Here is a 17,882-nt window from a genome sequence, read left to right on the forward strand (position 1 = left end):
AATTTAAATTATGCACTCAATTATATGTTTAAATGTGTTGATCACAGAACACATGTAAAAGTTAATAAAAGTAATTCTTTAAACAATGGCCTTCGATGACTACAGTTATTTGGCCTTTATAGCGATTGTACTATTCGATATAGCAGCTCTCTCTTTTACGTTTTATATATGGTCCAAATATCGGCTATTTATAATTACTCTTGTACATAACGGCTTCTCTAGCCGGAAAATTCGTCTTAAAAAGAAATTAACTGATAAAAACGAGAAATTCTTTGATGAAAAGAGTCTAAATCCTGCTAAAGCAAGTAGTTTGCTCTTAAAAAGAGGTATTTTATTAATTTGTCACATACACATTCAGATACTTGCCTGGATCAACTAACAAATTCTAAAACATTCTCGTCTGGAAAATTTGATGATAAACCTAAACCTTCATCAGAATCAGTGGATAATCTAATTTTTGCAGTTAGGGTCACCAATGAATCTATTGGGACTGATGAAATTCCAGGAGCTAAAAGACTGGCAAAAGGCTTGTACAAATATAAAACTGACAAATCCTGGTGGAGTTATTTGCTATATGATTGCTCTAAGAGAATAAACAATAATGAAGCAAAGTTATACTTAAAGTTTATGGGACAGAACTGTAGACTACTATTGATATGTTTTTTATTTTCGGTTTGCATAAACATTTTAATTTTCATCATCTTCTTGTTTCAGAAGGAACCTTACAGATTTTTAAATTATACATTTCAGGATATGTTAAATTCTAGAACAACGACCTGGGCACTGTACATTTCAACCTGGGTCTACTCATTTGTAACATATTATTTTATTATGAAGTTTAGAGACTATTTAGAGGTAAGGACATCTATAGTAAAAATCTGTTTATAGAGTAACAAACAATTAAGCGCAATTTTGAGACCTCAACTCCATACTTTGATGATATATGGATTCGAGAAGACAGTAACTGACCCTGCTGTTATATATAACCACTTCGACAACTACTTCCCTGGTCAAGTAATTTCAGCCCATATTGTCATGAATTATAGCAGAAGGCTAATGTTAGTATATTATTATTATAAATATGTTTCAGGCTGGAAAACAAGTTGGAAAATGCAAAATTACAACTGGCAGGATTATATGATTCTATTTCAATTACTCCGGGATTTGAATTGATTCAAAAATCCTCAGAATCAAAACAACATACTGTAGACGATACTCTGATTAATCCAGAACCTAAGTCCCGACTCACAAGATTTTACAGCTCAACCTCATTTCAAAGAGATTTATCGAGGTCTGATAGTTTCAAAATTAGGTCATTTTCCTGCCATAACCTTCACTACTGCCCCAAGAAGGAAAAATCGGAACATAGGAGGGCAGATACCTTTGATAAAGATATCTATGACCAGTACGGAAGGAGGAAGAGCAGATTTATTAAGAGAATTATGACGATTAAAAATCTTAGAAAAGAAATAGATGAAGTATGTTTTTTTAAAAAAAAATCTAATAATGAAAATTTAGGAAAAGAGAAAGGTTCAAACGACATCATCTAGAATCTGTTTTGTATCTTTTGCAGACTCAAACCTGGTTATGCACATTCTGAGAGGTATATGATTATTCTGAAGTTATTTTTTAGATAAGAAGATTCTAGAATCGATGTTTAATTGGCTCATATCACCGGCACCTCACCCAAAGGATATTATATGGCTAAACCTCAGCAGATCAAGTAACGAGATTTTATTGAGAGGATTCTTGATCAACTTCGTGGTTATACTTTTCTACGTACTTGTGACATACTTTCTTGCCAAAATGAACATAATTAGGAGATATAACGGACCTAAGAGTAATTTTAGTTTTGTTGATAAAATGTATTAGATAATGAAGGAGTAGCACAACTCATCAAGTCGTCGTTTTGGCATGGTAAATTTATTACAACCTCAACAGTATTTAGGTATCATTCAGTCAATGGTCACGTTGTTTATTAACTCAGCTGTTCATCCAAATCTTATATTTTTCCTCACCAAGAATATTGGTACGGCCTACACGTTTACAATTACTTTAGGGATATGGACCCATACTCGTTTTCAAAAGTACCTTCTGTTCGAACACATAATATACTTGTTCACAAGCACCATCTTTGTACCACTGGTCGCCTCTATGATAGCAATTTGGGTACGTAATCAATGTTTTATGTTATGTTTAGAGAGTTTTTGATGGGAACGTAGACCTCCTATCGCTGGAGTTGGGGAGAATACTGATTAATACATCGTGGAAGTACGTCACGACTTACATAGTCAATGCCAGTCTGTTGGTTCCTTGTAACCAATTACTTCAAGTTTCGCCACTGGCATGTAAGTTTAACTAAAATTTACCTTTCTAATATAACTTCAGTCAGATATTTCAATCAAACAGTATTTAACACGGATGATGGAATACCATTCTTTGATTTGGGATATTGGTATGCTTACCATCTATCTGTTTTCACGTTGGCTCTTTCATTCGGGTACAGTCTAGAGTTAATATATCATTTAGGTTATTTATTCCATACCTTCTCCCACTAGCTGCACTATATTTTGCAGCCAGATTCTACGTCGACAGACATAATATCGCATACAATTTGTGGCAGTTTCCGTTTGACACATCAGGAAATATATCGAAAACAGCAATAAAATCAATGCTTCTTTGTGTTTCTATTATGCAGTTTATGATGTCAGGGGTTTTCACTCAGAGTAAAAAGTTACCTCCATTCTTAAATACAATTTTGTATATAGCTCCCGTTGTAAGTTTTAAATTTCCTTTTAAAAAATGATTCAGACCACTTGGCTACTCATGTATGGTTCATATACTGACACAGTTATACAATCTATAAACTCTTTTTACCAGATCAACTTGAAACCTCTGAGCCAAAAGATGATCCAAATCATTCAAGTTTGCTATATGCATCCTTGTGACATTCGGGACTTAATTGAGTTCAACGACTGTAAAAAATAATCTTCCTTATTAAAACACATGTATTAAATTAATTATAAAAAACTGCGTCAGCCGGGAGTCGAACCCGGGTCGCCTGCTTGGAAGGCAGATATCCTAACCGTTGGACTACAGACGCTCCTGTGGAATCCAAATATTAATACTTAAATGAGTTAACAAAAATTATATTATCCTAAAATCAAATAAATATTTTATAATGTTATTTTTGATATAAAATGGAATTTGTAGTTACAGTTTGCATGGGTGAGTGTGGTAAATTTTACTATATTGATTTAAAATTTACAAGAGAATATTAATATTAAATATCCTCTGTTGCGATTATTTTTAAATAACCATTAAAGCAGTATCTTTCTGAAACCATTGAGTCTAACATTTTGGGTAGGTCCTTTGTCAAACTGGACCTGGCCCGTGGTGTGTAGTCATCGGCAACATCAGTGTCGAAAGGATCCGAAGAATTTTGATTAATCCCTAAAATATTAATAAAAATTAAGTATTATTGGTGATGGATTAATTTTAAAATGTATGAATGCGAATCTTCATACCTTGGATGTTACCTGGGTCCAAACACTGAAACATCAGTGGATTCTTTATATTGAAAACCCAGGTTTGATTAAAATAGTTATATTGAGCCAATTGGCCAAATACATAGAACTTTGGTAGCAAGAATTTGCTACCGTATAGTACCATCGCGAATTGCTAAATAATATAAAATTAATTGGGTATTTATAGAATTTAAATTTAAAAACTATAAGTAATAATTAAATTTAATGTGTTTACCTTGGAAGCTTCCTTTAATATTTTATCTGATGCTTCCTTTCTGATGTAGAAACCATCAACCATTTGATCCAGAGTATCCTTGAGGGATTCTAAAACAATTGACCTCTCAATAAGGGTGTTAAATATATTTGAATGAGTTGAATCATCCATTTATGACAAAATGGAAGAATTTGTCATGTGAGATCAAAATGTGTATTAAATAGGGTGGGAACCATTTATTAATTATCATAAATTTTTTTTATTAAATTATCATTTATTATTCTCGATATTTTCTAGAGGGTCCAACTCTTTTTCCAGACTTTCTATTACTTTTCTTTTCTCTAGTATTATGTTCTCATGATCATTTCTGGCGCTTTGTAGCCTTATTTCCACCATGCTTTCATACACTTTTATTTCGGAATCCGATTCTTGATTCATGCTCTATTTGATTATATTATTAACTAGTTAAACCTGTAGGATTTCGTTTGTTTTTTCTTCGAATTCAATCGATACTTTCTCGAACTCTCTGTTTAGTTCTTTTTCAAATTTCTCCTTTAGAGACTAATTAATATAAATTTTAGGATATTTTACTTTTTTCTTTTCACTATTCCTAAAATAATTTAGTTTATTTCAGTTTACCTCTCTATTTTCTCTGATATTTTATCAGCTTTTTCCTTTAAGGCTTTCAAATCCTAAAAATACATAGTTACCAGTTTAATACTTGGTTTAATAACTCTTTCTCTTCAGTTATTCTCTCTAACATCTTATTTTTATCTTCTAAAATTTTTTTATTTGTGGTTTTCTCATCTATCAAATCCTCTATCTTGGCCTTAATTTTATCTATTTCATTCTGTAACATGTTGAGTACTGGGGATAAAACTACCAGTAGGTTGTTTTCAATTATCGATAGTTTATAAAACTCAGAATCGAGCCGGTGTGACTAAAATTTACTTAATATATTACTTGTTTACCTCCTCAACCAAACCCTCTTGCTTGTACTTATGATCATTCAACTCTTTTGATAAGGACTTCAAGTTACTTATCTTATTATTTATTTCTTCAGTTTTATATACGAACCATTCAATCTAAAGACAATGTGTTCCGGATTTAAAAACCTTTATAGATAAACCCCTGTTCCTTTCATTGCGCCTATTGATAAACCCGGAGTTTACAGTAATTTCCTTTATAATGTAATTTATATTATCATTTATATTTTTAATCGCTTCCATGACTGATTTCTATATATTTTATTAGTTAATAAACTCTTATTACAATTTTGTTCCTAATCTCCTCATTGACCATTTGTCTTTTCTTTACACCCAGTACGAGGGAGTTGATTTTAGACTCAATTGAAGAAATATGACTCTTAATTAAATCACATTCTATGTTTTTATCTTTAATATTCTCTTCTAAAGAGTTTAATTTGATTTTGTTTAGTTCTATAAGAGAATCGATTTCGCACAGCCTGTATATTATACATGATGGTACATATATATATATAGTGTATAGTATATATTGTAAAAAATACTCATTGGATATTTTTGTTATTGACTTTTCTAGCTCTATTATCTCAGTATCCAATAATTTAATTTCCTCTTTCTTCTGTTCCAGAACCTTTAAATTTGCATCCAACTCATTCATTAAATTGTTAACCAGTTTTTTCAATTTCTCTATGTCAGAGTTTTTGGTATCCTGATAACATGATTCACTTAATTAAATACTATTTTATTGTTCAATATATTGATTTCCTCAGAGTATATCTTAAAACATTGCTCGATTTGATTCTGTTTCAAATTTTTGTGGATTAAAATTCGAACCTGTACTTTCTCTATATCTTTCAACATTGATAAGATAGTTGTGCACCTCTTTCTTAATATCTGAACAACTGTTGTGTTTGTATGAAAGTACAATATCATATTCCTCAATGTGTAGTATACAGTTGTTTATAAGACAATGTTTCTCATTAATAGCTTCAACAAAGTTTTTTATAATTATCCTTTGTTTCTCTAAACGTGATTATACAAAATTTCTACTCTGTGTTTAACCATGTTCCGCTGATAAATTATTCCTAGTTTGTAATTTCTCTTGGACTTCAAGTTCTGCACTTTCTATTACTGATTCTAGTCTATCATTTTCCCTGCATATTTCTAGATAAATAGTTTTATTCCTCTGAAAAATTAAATTCGAGTTCACAATGCTCCTTCTAATAACTGTTTATAAACCAGTTTAGTTACCTCAGGTTTTTAACTACAAAATTAAAGTTATCATGGTCATTCCATAGGTTTTTGATATCATTACATTCTGTTCATCTAAATTATCAGTTTGTAGAATACCTGTAATAAACTTGTCCTTGACAGCCAAGAGCTCTGAAAGGCACTTATCAAAATCATCAATTAAAGATTTTAGAACTTTATTTTTAGAGTTTCTGGCCATATTTATTACTGTTTTTAAATTTGATTCTCTTAAATAAATAAATTTGAGGAATTTTCTCTTCGGTTTTCCTACCTATGAAGAAAAAATAAATACTTGAATAATAACATAGTATATGAAATTAAGTGAATTTAATGTTATCCTAGGTGATTTCTCCATAGTTCAATTTCCTGCTTTTTAAAATAACGTTTATCGTCCTCGTCAACGATCATGAGGTTGATGTAATGCTTGACTGTTAGCTTGTTTTGTACATTTTTATATGTCGGACACACGTCCAGCCCATCTAAATATAGCCTTACTGGGATACACTCCCCTTTAATTGGTGAGCCGTCCATGATTTCAAAGTTTGTTACTGTGACGGTTTCATTAACGACAACTCGGCCTAAAAAATAATATAAACACTTATTCTAACCTAAAGTTATAGTTTCAACCCTCTGTATAGCGATTTCCATGAACTTTACGCTTATTGAAACTAGTAGAAAATAAACTTTCCCCAGTATAACATCTCTAAGGTGATACTTTGACTTGTTATATTCAAATTCAATATGGAGTGAGTCTTCAATCCCAACCTCCATCTTAATTGTGTCATTAATTTCGGGTTGTGGTCCTAAGTTCTGTACTGCAAAACTAGACTCCTTTGTTATATTTCTAAACATTATTAAGAAATCTGTGAAATTACCCTCCATATCCTCTGATTATTGTTATCCTAATGAAGTAGTAGAGCCTGATGTTCACTCCCCAGTACGTTTCATTTTCCAATCCTACCAGGGGGAACTTCCATTTATACTGCTTACTCTCAGTAAGTGTTCCTAAATGGAAATTTTATTTATTTTAAAAATACCTGGAGGCTCAATTTCCTTCGACATAACAAAAAAGTCGTACACACCCGCTCTATCATATAGAGTATCTAATAAAAATAATAAAATTTTAAATTACCGCTTTGGCCAATTAGTTCTACTTTGATTCCTCCATGCTCAAGTCGTTTTCCCGGTTTTATACTTATGAATGCCGTTCCACTTATATCTTCTCCTTCCTGAAATAATATAAAATAATCTTTTAAATTACTGAAAATATTGGACATTTGGTCCCCTTTTGAACAGGATCCACAAATACGAACGATCTACTTGGATCCGTATCGATTTCTATGTCTAGAGTGACGGCATTCCCGAATATCATAGACAACTAAATACAAATAAGATTATTTGAAGATGTGTGGGCATTATATGATAAATGACCTAACTATCTTTGAAAAGTTCTTACCATCTTTACACGGAGCTGTGATATAAATAAATGTTTGCGATGGCTGGTCTTTATTCCAAGACTAACAAATAATTATATTAAAATTTTTCCATAAAAATCACAAATTATTATACTATTCTAAAATATTTATTATTAACATCGACTCATGGCACCATCAGGTTAAGTTGTGTAAAAAACATGGAATCTTGTTTAACTTTCTTACAATTAATGAAATGGAATTTATAAATTTAAATTATATTTAGTATGAATAATAAATATACTGTGATTTGAAATATTTTTAAAATTTGATCACAACGGCACACTAAGGCTTAGGTCAAGCTTTAGGACTGGTGTCGTTAGATGAATCTGGTTTGCAAATGTGGTAACTTTTTCTGATTTCTCCGTCTCCCCTGACATATCTAGAGCATATGCAAATGCCAATAGACTCTTGTGTTCTAGGTCAAAATCTGTATTTTTCCAAATTTTCATACTCGTTCTGTGTATCTGGTTCCCAATCTGTACTGAGTTACTATATTCGCCAAGCCCTGTATGAATTCTGTTTTGTAACATAATGAGTTTCCTGTATGAATACTTTGAATTTAGTGTTAGAACTTCTTCCATCAACTCCTTTAGTGATTCCTTACTTACTATGTTATGTGACCTTGTGTATACGTTAATGTACTTGATTTCTAATTGAATATCAATTGAAGAGTAAGGATCCTGTCCAAAATATCTCTGTACTAATTTCCTCTTATTCCTATTCCGGTAACTTACTTTACAAACATTCTTATCACTCTTCTTTTTACTTGGCCTATCCAAAACATAGTAATCCATGTACACATCCAGAATTGGCAACAATAGTCTTGATGTTTCAACCTCTCCAATCTGAGATAACACTTCAATACACGTAATCCAGCCATAAAGTTCCTCTTCCAGAAAATTTAAACTAAACCCACAGGAATATTGTCCTTGCATGGCCCTACAGTGGTGTCTGCAACTCAGGTTAAACTTCTTCAGGAAAAACGCTTCCAAGACAAGACTAATAAAGGGCACTGAGCATAACATATACTTCGCCTCTACTGAGGCTGAGACCATCTTTTTTACATAATTTCCAAACCCTGACGCCAAGTTTGTTTGTAAATCCCTGTCAACACCATAAAATTTAGAACCCTTTTGAAACTTACTCAAATACTTGTATTCCCAAGGGAAATAAGAATTAAATCTGGTCCCTAGCCTAGTCATCAATTGTAGTATTGCACTTGATACATAAATACTTCCAAAGTTTTGAAGTGAGTTCAGCACAAAAATTGAATTTTCGGGATCACCACCAACATAGTTTTTAAGGTGCCCTTCCAACTCTCCTACAGTCTTCAATTCAAGCCTAAAAATTGGCTCCAAAGGTGGTGGTATTGATCTAAAGGATACAGTGTTTTCAAACGACTTTATCTGTAGGTATTCTTCCCAAGTTTGATCGTCCGTGATAAAGGGTGAGCAGGTTCTGATCCTTGTACTGTTGCAAACAACCATTGTCAAAAGCGATGCCAATGATGAGTCATGGCAATCAATTGAACGTTCACAACACTTATATGCAAAGTGGAAATCATTTGAACACATGCTACACTGGGCCAGATAATACCAAGACTTATAATCGGTAGGGTTAAGAGTAACCGCCTTAAGCAGGAGTTCAGTCGCCAGCTTCAATGTAGACCTGTATTCGTCTGTCTCCACAGGTTTATTACATGGAAAATCCTCTTTTATATTTGAGAAAAGAAATCTTTGGTTTACATCAACACTGGAACTGAACTCTCGAAACCTCTTATCTATTATCGACATTGTGTTCATAAACTTGGATTGTGCCTCCATCAAGTACGAGTACCCTGTCATTAAACATAATTTGTATGCGTGGTTCTTATGCTCCTTTGAATCAAACTGTGAGTTGTCACAAACAAATTTACTCTCCTTATCAATATTATTAAACTTTCTGAAGGAATAGAAATCATTCAAAAGCTCAACGTATATTTTATTAATCAGTTGGACCTTGAACGACTTGTCGAAATCACACAAATAGTTCTCTCTTAGGTGCGATTCTGATCCTCCGTAGTTAATTTTATAAGTATTAGACTCCGATAAAGTCTGAATCATCAGGGACAGTGCCATGTTAAATCTCCCCTTCATTAAGTGGTATATTGCCAGCCTTGAGACCAGATGGTTATAGTACCTCTCGTGGAAAACAGTCGACAGTGACAAGAAAATAGTGTTTTCGAGGGACTCCTTCAGTATTTTAAAGGGGTACTGATTCTTAGTATATGAAAACAACTTGAGATGAAAGTTCTTATCGATTTGCGACATAATTTGAAAGAATCTTAAGGATAGATCCAAGTTCCCAACACTCTTAATGTTGATTTCCATTAACCCTCCAGGTTCATATATGGTTTTTATTCTAGTCTTATTTTTATAGTGTGGGAATGAACCTGTGCTTGTAGAATAAGACGTGTTTAAAGTGAACAAATGATGCGATAACAGGTCAATTAGGTACAGTAGGTGACTGATATGCTTAAAGGTGTTTAGTTTGTTACAGAAATTACAGTCCTTAAATGATATTCCAAACGACAGGTGAATGCACTTTGAGGGAGTGCCAAAGAACATGTTATTATCTGTATTCTCTCCAATAGTATATGAATGCAAAAACGATGTTAGATTTGAGTTATATCTATAAAGCGATCTCAGATTAGTTGTGCTGTATCTAAAGTCCGGGTCTACGTATGACTTCCCGTATGAGACCTTGTTGGAGTTCAGCATTGGGTTCATCATCCTGTACCTGAATGATGGCCTTGAGATATTATCTCTTCTTTTTCTGGATGTAACTTTAAACGATATCTTGGACTCGTGCCCCTGGTTATTTTTCATGTAAACTTCGCATTTTGGTCTGGGGTCAGGCTTCATAACAAACTTCGTTAACGTCGTGTAGGTCCTTTTTACATTAGGTATGAAGGGTATGAAATTTCTCGACGACACCAGCTGTGACCTGAACTTCCTCTTGATGTGTTTCTGAAAAGAGATAATCTTCTTTGCATCCTTTGATGATCTTTTTGGGAAAAAGGGCAGTAGTGTCTGTACAATTGCTCTGTTCTTTGTCTTGAGTGTATCTTTATACTTTAAGTACTCCAGTGACTGGGAGTAGTGTATAAGCATGTAAACGTCGTCTATAAAGAATGATATTGTCATTATTAGTGACAATACGTTGTCCGGGTATCCTCTAATTATCCAGCTCCCTTCATCTGAGTATGTAAACCCCAAATGATAGTCACTGAACGAATATTCCTTCCTATCAAAGTTCTTAATTCTAAATTTAGGGGTTTTATCATATAATGATCTCAGAAAGTCTATGTGATTGAAACCAGTGCTCTTTTTCTCAAATTTGGAAATCTTTACTCCGTTGATGATCAATGAGTCCATTGTATTCAGGCTGGACGATCGTGATTTGTACCCTAATAAAGACTTATCAAACTCATTAAAATTCAAATAAAAGTTTACTGGATGATCAGAACGATTGGCACTTGTGTTTGGTAATATGGCAAAACGTTCATACAGGATCGGGCTAGAGTCCAGTGAGTTATGAGCGTGGAATAAAAAATTATGCTCCATATCCACCTTTAGGAGTGGAGAAACCTCATATATTCCCAAAATTGGATTTCTGAACTTGTTGATCATTGACGACTTGACTAGAAACTTTGGAATGATGAATTCTGGTGATACTGCGTTAAGTTTGGTTTGCGATAGGTGTTGGTTATAGACAAGCTGGAAAATTGGCGGCATTAAGCTGTGATTCAGCTTGAGTTTAAATATTCTCGGAAATCCGCAGCAAAGTTTTACGGAAAGCTCTCTTCTTCTTTGATATCTATAGTACAAGTTAATTCCTACAAATATCTGTAAGATGTCAAACAGAATTGCGTATACCAACAGGAAGACGTCGTGATAGAAATCCCTACACAGGTGACCAAACATCACCATTCCCTCCGCAAAAAAACACTGCAAAGCGAAGTTTAATCCGAAAACATGAGAAATTATTAAGGGTTTTGAAATTCTTCCAGACATTTCTGACAAAAATTGTTCATCTTCTAATTTTTTCAAAGATTGGCTCGGTGTTTCAGAGACTAGACTCAACTCAACAACCTCATATTCATCGTCAAAGGTGAATTCAGGTGAAGATCCATCTTTACTAACTTTTACTGATATATTTCTCATTGGAGCCTCTGAAAAGTAGAATTTAACATTTGAAAGAATGATTTTTCTCACAGAATTTGGAAACGACTCAATTTTGTTCAGCGCGTTATATATAGAATCTATACTTATATACAATTTAAATAGTCTCGACCATATTTCCAAATCTATTCTATTGCTAAAATAGTTAATCATGTGTTCAATTATTGAGTGGTCGCTTTTAAATTGCTTCTTAACTGACAGATAAATCCCTCTCTTATCAAGTTCTCTGATTATTTTTTCATAATCGTTTCCGAACTTTCCCGAAAGCTCAGAATCCCATTTAAACACTGTGTTGCCGATTTCTAGTCTCAAATAGTGTTGTACAAACCCAAGTTGGAGTACTTTTTCGAATGCTGTTTCAAACTCGCAGAGCCTAATGCATATATCCACAAGGGATAGATACAGTATGTTATAACTCCGATATCTTGTGACCAAAAGGTCGAGTTTGGGTATACCAAGTTTATCATAGTAGTTGTGTATGACTACATTGTTTGACAATAAAAATTTTAACAAAATATTAGGATACTGGTTGTTATTTTCCGGGATATAAATGTTCAAAGAGTATCCTAAATTTATAGAATAATTAATTTTCGACAACGAATCAAAATTATTGATTAAAAGGTTTTCGGATTTGACTGAGAGTTGAGAAACCGTGATATCTTCGAAAGAAGATATCGAGTCAGTTATAAACTTCTTTAAATCCTGGAGGTTTGAAGTTAAATATAAATTATTGTATGTGTCATTAAAGGAGTCAATGAACTTATTTAATGATTCAACTGTAGATGAAGTGGATCCTAAAGAAGAAACTTGAGCAAGTGACCTAGTTATGGTTGCCATAGCCTAAATCAGGGCTTCTGCTAAAAATAAAAAATAGAAGATACTGGTGTATTTTATAAATTTCAATAAAAGTTGTAGAAATGGCCCAGAAACCAGGAAAAGTTGCCATCATCTCAACATCAATGACAGAAGGAATGAAAAATCGGTAAAACAAAAATTAAACCTAATTGAGCAGATCTTTTAAAATTTATAATTTAAAATATGTGTATAAATTAAAAATAAAATTAGAAAAGCATAATACGTTAAAAATTATTAAAAAAATAATATAGTAATAGCACATCTAGAAATGTGTATGTTGTGTAAAATAATATTTAGATTTATTCCAAAAAAAAGTTTTTGTATTTTATATTGTTTTTATCTAAATGTGTTTTTCAGTAGATAGCTAAATTTAATTTACTATTTTTACTTTTTTCCACTCTATGAAGAAGATCAGATTTTACAGTTTACTCTAATCAAACGTTTACACATCTTGAATGTTATCTGCTGATTAAGTGTATTATATTTTGTTAGTTTCTAATTATGAGTAAAATATCAGAATCGGGAGTTGTAATAGATGGAATTGAGGTCAAATTCCCGTTCCATCCTTACAGGTGTCAGAGATCCTATATGGAAAACGTAATAAAAACAATAAAAGAATCTAAAAATGCCTTACTCGAGTCACCAACGGGTACTGGTAAAACTTTATCGCTACTTTGTTCAACAATCGCAACGCTGTTGTGGAATAAAATGGTCAAGAAGGTCAAGAAAACGAAAGATGACATAATAAAACCAGATGCTACAAAAGATGTAAAGGTAAAAAAATCCGAAGATGGGACAGTGAAATCTGAACAGTTAGAAAAGGAATCAGAGAAAAGGTGGGCAGATTTTAGGGCAGTTTCGGTTTTAGATCAGAGGAAAAAGGTAGAAATAAAACCAGAAAGAATCAAGATAATGTACTCGTCAAGGACACATTCACAACTTAAACAAGTAATTGGTGAAGTTTGGAAGAGTGATTATTACGAAGAATTTAACCCGAAAGGATTGAAGGGAGTTCTATTGGCATCCAGAGATCTATTATGTATCAACCCTTCGAGGGGTAAGATGACAGGAGAGGTTCTGGCGAACTTTTGCAAACAGGTGATCCAAGAACGTAAGTGTGAGTACTTTAACACCATGAGAGGAGATAAGAACGCGAAGCAGTTTCAGTTTGAACGCCTTATGGATATAGAGGAAATGGTTCAAACTGGAAAGGATGGACACTTTTGCCCATATTTTTCAGTCAAAGAAGGTCAGGAACATGCAGACCTTGTACTACTTCCATACAATTATATTCTCTCACCGGACATTAGAGATGCTATGGATATCGATATTAAGGATTCAATCATCATAATAGATGAAGCACACAATGCGGAACAGGTGGCCGAAGAAGGAGCATCCTTTGGAATCAAGCAAACGGACATCGGAAAATTTATTGAGGCGTTGAGAAGATTTGCAACCTTTTATGATGATTATTTACTCAGATGCCCAGATAAGCTTGGAGAAAATGATATCGATTTTGTGGTTTTAAATACCATTGGTATGTGCCTTCAAAATACCGACGAGTTCCTAACCAATATTATATTGTTAAACTATGATAACTTTGATACTAGGAGGGATTCAAGAGATCATATAGGAATCCGCTGGCTAATTAAAGAGCTCAACAAGGACCACTTGGTTTATACAGGTGAGGATATCCTTAAGCATATGTACGAAAGTATGGAGTACGATAAACTAAAAGGTCTGGATATTGATAATACAATAAACAAGGTGGTGGGAATACTTACAAAGGGTACGGTTGAAGATAATGAACACGAAGAAACATTTATGCAACATTATAACGAAAGGATGTTGAGAGAAGATTGCACTTTGTTAACAATGTTGAGGAAATTCACGAGCATTCTTTTATCTCCAGAAGTAAACGACTACCCAGAGTACTACAATGTCATAATTACAAACGACGAAAAGTTTGAAAGACTAAAGAACGGCAATATCGAAGAGATTAGAGCATTCGGATGGAACAAGAAATTCAAGAGGGATGAAACTAAATATGAACCTACTTCATATCGTGAAGATATTCCAGAAATCATACCCAAGGTGTTTACATTCAAGTGTTTACAGCCGGTACCAACGTTTGTAAGGCTGAAAAACGGTGGAGTTAGGTCAATAATACTCACATCTGGAACTCTGGGACCATTGGAAGTTTTGGAAAGGCATTTAGGCGGAGGACATGTCAAGTTCGACGTTAAACTCCAAAATGAGCATGTGATTGACCCTTCTAGAGTGTGGGTAGGGGCAATTAGTGGAAATGCTGAGGATCCAAATATGTTATCTTCAACATTTAACACCAGAAATAAGATGAATTACATCACTGAACTGGGAAATGCAGTTTTATCCTTTGTAAAGAATGTTCCAGGAGGAGTATTGGTCTTTTTCGGCTCTTACAGTGTGATGAACTATACAGCATCAGTGTGGAAGAAGATTGGCATTTATAGCAAAATCGAAATGTTCAAAAGGATTTATCTGGAGGCAAGGCCGGTTGAGAATCCGGATGATAAGGATGCGATACCAGTGACGACTATGGAAATCTTCGAAAAATACAAGCAGAACATAGATCAAGGTAATGGATCGGTGTTCTTTGCAATATGCAGAGGCAGGTTAGCTGAAGGAATTGACTTTAGTGACGATTATTGCCGTGGAATCTTTGTTTGTGGAATACCATACCCGAGCAGATTCGACGATAACACAGCACTTAAGATGGACTACCTTGACAAACTCTCAAATAAAACGTACGAAAAGTCAAATTTGGCAAACGAGTGGTACACAAGTCAGGCAATTAGGGCAATAAACCAGGCAGTTGGTAGGTCCATTAGGCACGATAGGGACTACGGAGCAATATTGTTGGCAGACTACAGGTTCAAACACATTCCTGTGAAACCAAACTTGAGCAAATGGGTTTTAAACCGTCTGAAGCTTTACACTAGGATGGATGAATGTATTGAAAGCCTGAGTTCATTTTTCGAACAGTTTGACCAGAGACCATGTAGTCCTACCCGACTCATAAAGAAGGCCACTCACGAGTTAACGGTGCCAATAAAAACGGATTATAATACGCAATTTAAGTCAAGGGAGGCGAGTTTAACCAGTAAAAACAACAATATGCCCATGTTTAAGTCAATGGCGAAATATGCCAACTCAAATAACAACTTCAACCACTCTCTCCTAAGTTATGCCAGTAAACCGAAGACTTCTCAGCACAGTTTACCAGATTTTAGACTAAAAGATGGACCCTTTTCGTTTAAACCTCCAAATAAGTCGAATTTCGGCTACAGAAGTGAAAGACCAGCGAATCTTGAAGATTCAAACACACCAAGGAAGTTTTATGGGATATAACTTTCTAAAATGCTCTGATATCATTTTAAACTAATAATATAGTAAGATATATATTCACTACATTAGTTATAATCTGGAGTTTGTCCACAATTATTACAATGAGGGTGCGTGTCTAACCGAAGAGCTTTTGTATATCTAAACTGTCATCATCCTCCTGATCTGCTCCCTCTAAATTATTTTCGTAACCTTCGTTGTCCCAGTCAATGTATTCATCGTAATTGATGTCATCTGGTCCAGGTATTACTTCAGGGCCATTGTTTTCAAATCTCACAACTTTGGATGAACTTGATTTGTCTGTGTCAGATTCTTTCTCTGAATATTCTTCTTCGGGGCTATTTAGAGCCTCAAACCCTTGATATGTTTCTTCTTCGCAAATATTTTCAGCTTCAGGTAAATTTCCTTCTTCATTATGGTCGCTGGTACCTTCACCAGGAGACGGGTGGTCCTCGTCAGTATCAGTATTTTCATCTGAATAGTGTCGTTCATCATAGTCATTTTCAGCTTCAATTCTCCCATTAAGAAGGTAGTCACCAAGTGTTACTAAATTAGGGTTGGTTGACCTGAATTCTGCTAGAGTTAAGCCGTCATCATTGGCCTTCCCTTTAGTGTATTCATCAATTCCTTTATCTTCTTGACCACCCGTTCTCACAACTGTCCATAGCCAAACGGCAAGTAATATCAAAAGAATTAATCCAAAGAATCCAGATAAGAAGAATCCCACATATATTGGTAGTTTTATCTGGTCTGACAAGAAGAAGTTGTCTTCAGTGAAAAAGGAGTCGTCAAGTTCAGGCGTTGGACTAGTCTGGTTTGTATGTCCATATTGAAGGAATGTGTTCTTGTAGTTGCTCATGTTATAGAGTCTCTCTGCATAGTACATATCAGGATCCATCTGTAATAATGATGACTCGGGTGGAATTAACCCTTTACTTGGGAACAAGCTGTTTTTGACGGCTTTGTTCATTCTCAGCTTCCTCTTCCTACCTAAACCTTCTTAATATAAAATAATATCAAGTTACCTTCGTTTTTTACATGTTCTAGCCTCTGAGATGTTTGTGTAAGTGAATGAGCGCTAGAAGGCTTTGGGGACTCACTTCTTTTCGTGTGTTGATTGTTTTCTTTAACGGGTGCACTAACACCCAAATATTTTGAGTTTCTGTTATGTTTTTTACCTAGTCTAATTTTAGGTTTATGCTGATTAGGCGAATCCGCCTTCTCGCAATCTCCGTGATGCTGTTTAACAGGCTCATGGAGACTACCACGTGCTGAAGTCTTTGCTCCAAATGGCTGCATTTGAATATTCTTTAGTTTTTTAAATTTTTTAGATAAATTTAAATTAATTAAATATTCTTGGTGTGATTTAAATAGAAAAATTCAATGTTGAACCATGGAATCGCGGTAGGTCACCTTCTTCAGAAAACGACCTTTAAATCCTCTAATTTTAAAAAACTGCCAGGAATCCTGGTTTCAAAAAAATTATTTTTTGATGTGTAGGATAAAAATGAGTTAAAACTACAAAATAGGTTGGTTGTTGAAAATCTGTAGGCTTATATTTTGACCGAGCAACCAATCATAGCTTGAAATCGAATGTGCAAAAAATAATAAGTATTTAATGCGATTCGGCGATAAATTTTTGATAAAGATAGTGTGGAAGTTTCTGGTAAAATTTTGAGTAGTAACAACAGTAGCATCTGAACTGCTACTAGAATCATCTGTATATGTGCATATCTGTGCATGTTTTAAAATGATTTGCCATGCTTCTTAAAATGTACTCTTTAGTCATTCATTTTATAATGACTTGAATCTTATTTTAAGGTTCATCGGCAGGGCGAACCGGGATGTGTGTAATTATACATTGTCTAGCAAAATGAAGTAATCATTTCATTAAAAAACTAAAATATTTTAAAATTAAAGGATTCCTTTAATTAATTTTTAAAAATTACATTTAATTAGTGTTTATAGAT

At 33.9% G+C, this 17,882-nt stretch overlaps 9 protein-coding genes and 1 non-coding gene across 10 annotated transcripts; 3 read left to right on the forward strand and 7 right to left on the reverse strand.

Moving 5' to 3' along the window:
• Nucleotides 1-26: 26 nt before the first annotated feature.
• TpMuguga_04g00780 (uncharacterized protein) lies at nucleotides 27-2,988 on the forward strand (the record flags this gene model as incomplete). Its single annotated transcript, XM_061306074.1, has 13 exons — nucleotides 27-326; nucleotides 359-813; nucleotides 889-1,058; nucleotides 1,091-1,478; nucleotides 1,519-1,603; nucleotides 1,634-1,840; nucleotides 1,873-1,917; nucleotides 1,949-2,029; nucleotides 2,060-2,169; nucleotides 2,201-2,348; nucleotides 2,389-2,500; nucleotides 2,530-2,776; nucleotides 2,812-2,988. The coding sequence occupies exons 1-13, from the start codon at nucleotides 86-88 to the stop codon at nucleotides 2,986-2,988; spliced, it is 2,466 nt and encodes an 821-aa protein (XP_061161901.1). The 5' UTR covers nucleotides 27-85.
• On the forward strand, nucleotides 1,654-3,125 carry TpMuguga_04g00781 (uncharacterized protein; the record flags this gene model as incomplete). Its single annotated transcript, XM_061306075.1, has 9 exons — nucleotides 1,654-1,840; nucleotides 1,873-1,917; nucleotides 1,949-2,029; nucleotides 2,060-2,169; nucleotides 2,201-2,348; nucleotides 2,389-2,500; nucleotides 2,530-2,776; nucleotides 2,812-2,977; nucleotides 3,040-3,125. The coding sequence occupies 9 exons, from the start codon at nucleotides 1,654-1,656 to the stop codon at nucleotides 3,123-3,125; spliced, it is 1,182 nt and encodes a 393-aa protein (XP_061161903.1).
• On the reverse strand, nucleotides 3,032-3,103 carry TpMuguga_04g00941. Its single transcript has one exon. It is a non-coding gene; the product is annotated as a tRNA-Gly (tRNA).
• TpMuguga_04g02110 (uncharacterized protein) lies at nucleotides 3,098-3,963 on the reverse strand. The gene is made up of 4 exons (XM_061306132.1): nucleotides 3,763-3,963; nucleotides 3,528-3,681; nucleotides 3,218-3,453; nucleotides 3,098-3,157 (listed from the first exon to the last, which is right to left on the reverse strand). The coding sequence occupies exons 1-3, from the start codon at nucleotides 3,910-3,912 to the stop codon at nucleotides 3,284-3,286; spliced, it is 474 nt and encodes a 157-aa protein (XP_061161902.1). The 5' UTR covers nucleotides 3,913-3,963; the 3' UTR covers nucleotides 3,098-3,157; nucleotides 3,218-3,283.
• A 484-nt stretch (nucleotides 3,964-4,447) lies between these two features.
• On the reverse strand, nucleotides 4,448-4,600 carry TpMuguga_04g02360 (uncharacterized protein; the record flags this gene model as incomplete). The annotated part of the gene is made up of 1 exon (XM_061306164.1): nucleotides 4,448-4,600. One exon carries the CDS (start codon nucleotides 4,598-4,600, stop codon nucleotides 4,448-4,450), a length of 153 nt encoding a protein of 50 aa, XP_061161904.1.
• A 395-nt stretch (nucleotides 4,601-4,995) lies between these two features.
• Nucleotides 4,996-6,131, reverse strand: TpMuguga_04g00782 (uncharacterized protein; the record flags this gene model as incomplete). Its single annotated transcript, XM_759325.1, has 2 exons — nucleotides 4,996-5,433; nucleotides 6,075-6,131. The coding sequence occupies 2 exons, from the start codon at nucleotides 6,129-6,131 to the stop codon at nucleotides 4,996-4,998; spliced, it is 495 nt and encodes a 164-aa protein (XP_764418.1).
• Nucleotides 6,132-6,275: 144 nt separating this feature from the next.
• On the reverse strand, nucleotides 6,276-7,585 carry VPS26A (Vacuolar protein sorting-associated protein 26A). The gene is made up of 7 exons (XM_759326.2): nucleotides 7,432-7,585; nucleotides 7,237-7,353; nucleotides 7,108-7,204; nucleotides 7,013-7,078; nucleotides 6,851-6,980; nucleotides 6,584-6,819; nucleotides 6,276-6,553 (listed from the first exon to the last, which is right to left on the reverse strand). Exons 1-7 carry the CDS (start codon nucleotides 7,432-7,434, stop codon nucleotides 6,309-6,311), a joined length of 894 nt encoding a protein of 297 aa, XP_764419.1. The 5' UTR covers nucleotides 7,435-7,585; the 3' UTR covers nucleotides 6,276-6,308.
• A 108-nt stretch (nucleotides 7,586-7,693) lies between these two features.
• Nucleotides 7,694-12,510, reverse strand: TpMuguga_04g00784 (putative integral membrane protein; the record flags this gene model as incomplete). The annotated part of the gene is made up of 1 exon (XM_061306076.1): nucleotides 7,694-12,510. The coding sequence occupies one exon, from the start codon at nucleotides 12,508-12,510 to the stop codon at nucleotides 7,720-7,722; it is 4,791 nt and encodes a 1,596-aa protein (XP_061161236.1). The 3' UTR covers nucleotides 7,694-7,719.
• A 335-nt stretch (nucleotides 12,511-12,845) lies between these two features.
• TpMuguga_04g00785 (DNA repair helicase (rad3) family protein) lies at nucleotides 12,846-15,971 on the forward strand. The gene has a single exon (XM_759328.2). The coding sequence runs from the start codon at nucleotides 13,030-13,032 to the stop codon at nucleotides 15,916-15,918; it is 2,889 nt and encodes a 962-aa protein (XP_764421.1). The 5' UTR covers nucleotides 12,846-13,029; the 3' UTR covers nucleotides 15,919-15,971.
• Nucleotides 15,964-17,848, reverse strand: TpMuguga_04g00786 (putative integral membrane protein). Its single transcript, XM_061306077.1, has 2 exons — nucleotides 16,938-17,848; nucleotides 15,964-16,908 (listed from the first exon to the last, which is right to left on the reverse strand). Exons 1-2 carry the CDS (start codon nucleotides 17,209-17,211, stop codon nucleotides 16,031-16,033), a joined length of 1,152 nt encoding a protein of 383 aa, XP_061161237.1. The 5' UTR covers nucleotides 17,212-17,848; the 3' UTR covers nucleotides 15,964-16,030.
• Between the last annotated feature and the right edge of the window lie 34 nt (nucleotides 17,849-17,882).

Source organism: Theileria parva, assembly GCF_000165365.1.
Source record: "Theileria parva strain Muguga chromosome 4 map unlocalized ctg_529, whole genome shotgun sequence".
Classification (NCBI taxonomy): domain Eukaryota; phylum Apicomplexa; class Aconoidasida; order Piroplasmida; family Theileriidae; genus Theileria; species Theileria parva.

Excerpts from the sequence above, each read along its gene's own strand:
- TpMuguga_04g02110 (XM_061306132.1), bottom strand. The coding sequence starts at position 3,912 with ATGGATGATTCAACTCATTCAAATATATTTAACACCCTTATTGAGAGG. Across the intron at positions 3,682-3,762 it reads TATTAAAGGAAGCTTCCAAG|CAATTCGCGATGGTACTATA; the intron begins GTAAACACATTA and ends TATATTATTTAG. Across the intron at positions 3,454-3,527 it reads GGACCCAGGTAACATCCAAG|GGATTAATCAAAATTCTTCG; the intron begins GTATGAAGATTC and ends TTAATATTTTAG.
- VPS26A (XM_759326.2), bottom strand. Across the intron at positions 6,981-7,012 it reads GAAGGAAATTGAGCCTCCAG|GAACACTTACTGAGAGTAAG; the intron begins GTATTTTTAAAA and ends ATTTCCATTTAG. Across the intron at positions 6,554-6,583 it reads GGTTGAAACTATAACTTTAG|GCCGAGTTGTCGTTAATGAA; the intron begins GTTAGAATAAGT and ends ATTATTTTTTAG.
- TpMuguga_04g00785 (XM_759328.2), top strand. The coding sequence starts at position 13,030 with ATGAGTAAAATATCAGAATCGGGAGTTGTAATAGATGGAATTGAGGTC.
- TpMuguga_04g00786 (XM_061306077.1), bottom strand. The coding sequence starts at position 17,211 with ATGCAGCCATTTGGAGCAAAGACTTCAGCACGTGGTAGTCTCCATGAG. Across the intron at positions 16,909-16,937 it reads AGAACATGTAAAAAACGAAG|GTTTAGGTAGGAAGAGGAAG; the intron begins GTAACTTGATAT and ends TATATTAAGAAG.